General features: G+C 53.8%; 1 protein-coding gene across 2 annotated transcripts in view; it reads left to right on the top strand.

Moving 5' to 3' along the window:
- The first annotated feature begins 1,232 nt into the window (after nucleotides 1-1,232).
- IQSEC2 (IQ motif and Sec7 domain ArfGEF 2) overlaps nucleotides 1,233-4,292 on the top strand; it is a 29,031-nt gene continuing 25,971 nt past the window's right edge. Inside the window, exons 1-2 of one of the 2 annotated variants that reach the window (XM_017859631.1) lie at nucleotides 1,233-1,453; nucleotides 3,532-3,793. In XM_017859631.1, the coding sequence (XP_017715120.1) occupies nucleotides 1,395-1,453; nucleotides 3,532-3,793 (321 nt within the window). In that variant the 5' untranslated portion in view covers nucleotides 1,233-1,394. The remainder of the gene's footprint in view (nucleotides 1,454-3,531; nucleotides 3,794-4,292) is intronic. The other variant, XM_017859630.1, reaches the window with a different exon arrangement.

Here is a 4,292-nt window from a genome sequence, read left to right as displayed (position 1 = left end):
AAAGGCATGCGCCACCATGCCTGGCTAATTTTTTATTTTTATTTTATTTTTTTGAGATGGAGTCTCTCTCTGTCACTCAGGCTGGAGTGCAGTGGCACAATCTTGCCTCACTGCAACCTCCACCTCCCGGGTTCAAGCGATTCTCGTGCCTCAGCCTCCCGAGTAGCTGGGAATACAGGGGCCTGCCACCACACCTGAATAATTTTTTTGTATTTTTGGTAGAGACGAGGTTTTGCCATGTTGCCCAGGCTGGTCTTCAACTCCTGGCCTTAAGTGATCCTTCCATGTCAGCTTCTGGAGTAGCTGGGATTACAAGTATGAGCCACTGTGCTCAACTAGATTTGTACATTTTTTTTTTTTTTTGGAGACAGTCTCATTCTATCTCCCAGGCTGGAGTGCAGTGGTGCGATGTCAGCTCACTGTAACCTTCGTCTCCTGGGTTCAAGTGATTCTCCTGCCTCAGCCTCCCAAGTAGCTGGGATTACAGGCCCACCATGCTCAGTTAATTTTTGTAGTTTTAGTAGAGATGTGTTTCATCATGTTGGCCAGGCTGGTCTTGAACTCCTGACCTCAGGTGATCCACGTGCCTTGGCCTCCCAAAGTGCTGGGATTACAGCCATGAGCCATGGTGCCTGGCCTAAATTTGTACTTTTGGTTGTTGTTGGGTTTTTTTATTTGTTTGTTTTTTATTTGTTTGTTTGCTTGTTTGTTTTTTTAAGACAGAGTCTCGCTCTGTCTCCCAGGCTGGAGTGCAGTGGCGCAATCTGGGCTCACTGCAACCTCTGCCTCCTGGATTCAAGCGATTCTCCTGCCTCAGCAGGAGATTACAGGCGCCCACCACCACGCCCGGCTAATTTTTGCATTTTCAGTAGAGACGGGTTTTCGCCACGTTGCCCAGGTTGGTTTTGAACTCCTGGCCTCATGCTCGCCTCAGCCTCCCAAAGTGCTGGGATTATAGGAGTGAGCCACGACGCCCGGCCCAGATTTGTACTTTTGAAAGCTCTCACTGGCCACAGGGTGAAGAATGGGTTGGAAGAGGAGATTGGAGGCTGTGGTAAAAGTTCAGGAGAGAGTATTTCTTAGAGCAGCCTCCTGAGCACATTCATTGACTCCCTCTGGACGGCAGTTTTTATTGATCACCTACTGTGTTCCAGGCCGTGTGCTCTGTGTTAGCTGGGAGATTATCAAACTCTCTTCCTGAGCTGGGATTCTGGGAGTCATGAACACAAATAGCTGTCACGCTTTGCCAAAGCTAACCTGTGCCATAAAAAGCAGGACAGACATGTGCTGTGTGTGGGAGCTCTGAACAGGATCAGCAATAATTTCTGGCTGGAGGCGGGATTCAGGAGGGCTTCTTAGTGGTGGCATATGACCTGAATCTTGACGGAACTAGGATGTGGGGGAATTTCTCAGATTGCAGATGGCGGAGACGATGGGGATTGCATTTCAAGTGGTAGGTACTGTATGAGCAGTTTTGGAGATAGAAAGCAGTGGAGCATTTGGGAAAAGCAGGATCTGGGCCAGGCTGGAATGACAGGTGGATGGAGTAGGGGGCTGGCAGCCAACCCTGAAGTATGGCTTAATGTTTAAGAGTGTGGGCTCTGGAGTCAGACTGCCTGGATTTGAATCCTGGCTCTATCATTAGTAGCTGTGTGACCATAGATATGTTACTTAACCTCTCTGGGTCTCAGGTTCTTTACGTGTAAAATGAAGATAAATTACAGTACTTATTTCATATGGTTGTCTTGAAGAGTAAACAGGTTATTCAGTGTGAAGTGGTAGCAATTGTACCTAAATGTACTAAATGGTCTATAAATATTAGCTGTTGTATCTTGGAGAAGCCTCAAATGCCAGAATAAGGGACTTGGGCTATCTCTTCTGAGCAGTGGAAGTTATAGATGATGGTTCATGCATACAGGAGACAGTTGATCAAAACTGGGCTTGAGCCGTGTGCTGGGAGGGGAGGTTTGAGAGATTAGTGGGCATGATCCTGCAGTCCTGGCAGGGAGGAGAGGAACATCTTGGATGCCAGGGGTGGGCTGAGCTGGGGCTGAACCCTGGAGCGGGGGTGATGTCAGGGCCACCGTCCCAGGCTCCGGAAGGAAGAGAATTTGGGGTGGAGGGAGAGCTGGGGTGGAGGGTGGGGTGGAGGGAAGAGAATTTGGGGTGGAGGGAGCTCCCCCTAGGGCGGAGCCGAGCTCCACAGTGCTGCAGCCCGGGACCGGGCCTCGTGGGCACAGCCTTCACGCCACATCCAGCCCCCAGTGCAAAGCGCTTTGCTGCAAGGCTGGCAGGCCTGTTGCAGCTTAAGCTCCTGCACTGGTAGGGTCCCCCCAAGTACCCACCCCAGCCTATTTCTGCCCTTTGCCTTCCCCTCTGCTAAATAGGGGCTGGGGAGTACCCCTTTGCCTGTTTACCAGCCAAGAGCCTCCAACCTTATGCCCCCCATGATGAAACCATTCTCTGGGTCCCAGCCACACCTATTCCCCCCACAGCCTCCTCCATGCCTCACCTTCGTGTTCCTTCCCGCCCGACTCCTTCCCTGTCTTCCCCACCTCTGTAGCTCTTCACCATGCAGGCTCAGCTCAAGGCCCCTGGGCTCTGTCGCCACCTGGGTTCCCTGGCAGCCTGGTTGCCATGGCACCATGGGAGCAGTTCTGGTGGAGCAACAGCTCTGGGAAACCAGGGCGGGCAATCCCAGGGCCCAGCTCCTGCCACGCGTGGAGAAACCCCTGCCCCCTTCCCCCAGCTGAGCAGAGGAGGCCATGAGGAGAAAAAGGAAGCTGCCCCGCAGGGCTGCTCTTTACCTGTGAGGATGCTGGATGGGAGGCGCCTCCCACTGTCGCTGCTTGCCCTGCCCTGCTGCTGGCCCTGCCCTCGCAGCCAGGGAACCCTGGGAACTGGCTTGGCCTGGCCTGGAGTTCAAGCACCAGGGGCAGGGGCCAGGCTGCAGGGGGCAGGGCTGGGCAGGTGAGGGGAGAGTCTGGGTGGGCAGGGTGCAGGGGTGGGCCTCACACAACTGGGACAGGGCTGGGAGGGAGTGGCGCTTCGAAGGAGCTAATCTGGGGTGGTGCTGGGACTCGGACTGGGAGGGAAATCACAGTGCACTGTGTTGGGGACAAGGCCAGGAGGGGATGGAGCTGTAAGGGGAAGAGGTCTGTGGGAAGGGGTGGAGCTGTGAGGGGACAGAAAAAAGGGCATGAAGAGACAAGACTGGGAGGAGAGTGGTCTAGGGGAGAAGGCTGTGAGGGGTGAGGAGGACAGGACCAAAGAGATCCTTGAGGGAAAGGAGTCTAAGAGGATCTTGCTGTGAAGGCAAGGGGGCTGGAAGGGAAGAGACTTGGGTGGGAGTGGGGAGACAGTCCAAGAGCTAGGACTCACCCTGGCCTGTAAGTGTTGGGTCCCTATATCTGTGAGAAAGCTGGGGTGGATGGGATGGGGGGCAGGGATCAGGCTCACCCACTCTCAGTCTGGCCCAGTAGGCCCCTCTCCTGTCCCAACATCCTGGCTCATCTTATCTCATCCCCACAGTGTGGAGGGTGATGCCCCAGGCAGTGACCTGAGCACAGCGGTTGATAGTCCTGGGAGCCAACCCCCCTACCGGCTGAGCCAGCTGCCCCCCTCCAGCAGCCACATGGGGGGCCCCCCTGCTGGAGTGGGCCTTCCCTGGGCTCAGCGGGCACGCCTCCAACCAGCCAGTGTCGCCCTGAGGAAGCAGGAGGAGGAGGAGATAAAGCGCTCCAAGGCCCTATCGGACAGCTATGAACTCTCCACAGACCTGCAGGACAAGAAGGTGCAGCAGAGGCAGTCTGGTTGGGAATGGGAGTCGGGATGCAAGAGAGCGCCAGGGGAGGGTTTGGGATGTGGCTCTTAGGGGTGGTATCAGGGAGGGATAATGAGGCTGGAATTGGAGAAGACTGGCCCAGGACCCTTCACCCCACTGGGGATGCACTCATTCACCACCCATCCACTGAGGCTTGTATTCACTCAAGAAACATTTACTGAGCTCCCTGCCCAGGTCTTGGAGATGTAAAGATGAATGAGTCCTGGATCTGGTCCCCAAAAAACTCAGTCTAATGGGAAGCACACATTATCAGTTGACCTTTTCAGAAGAGTGCCATACAATAGATTATTTAGCTAAAAAAAAAGGTGGAGGGAAAACAAAATACTACATATAGGAAAAAACTGGAAGGACATATATGAAAACACATACCCTAAACCAAAGGACATATTCTAGTTAGGTGTTTGGAATGAAGGTAATTCCTTCCTTCCTTCCTTCCTTCCTTCCTTCC

This window comes from Rhinopithecus bieti, unplaced genomic scaffold, assembly GCF_001698545.2.
Source record: "Rhinopithecus bieti isolate Rb0 unplaced genomic scaffold, ASM169854v2 scaffold_51744, whole genome shotgun sequence".
Lineage (NCBI taxonomy): Eukaryota > Metazoa > Chordata > Mammalia > Primates > Cercopithecidae > Rhinopithecus > Rhinopithecus bieti.
Note: the sequence above shows the minus strand (reverse complement) of the source record. Positions and strands in the feature narration are given on the sequence as shown.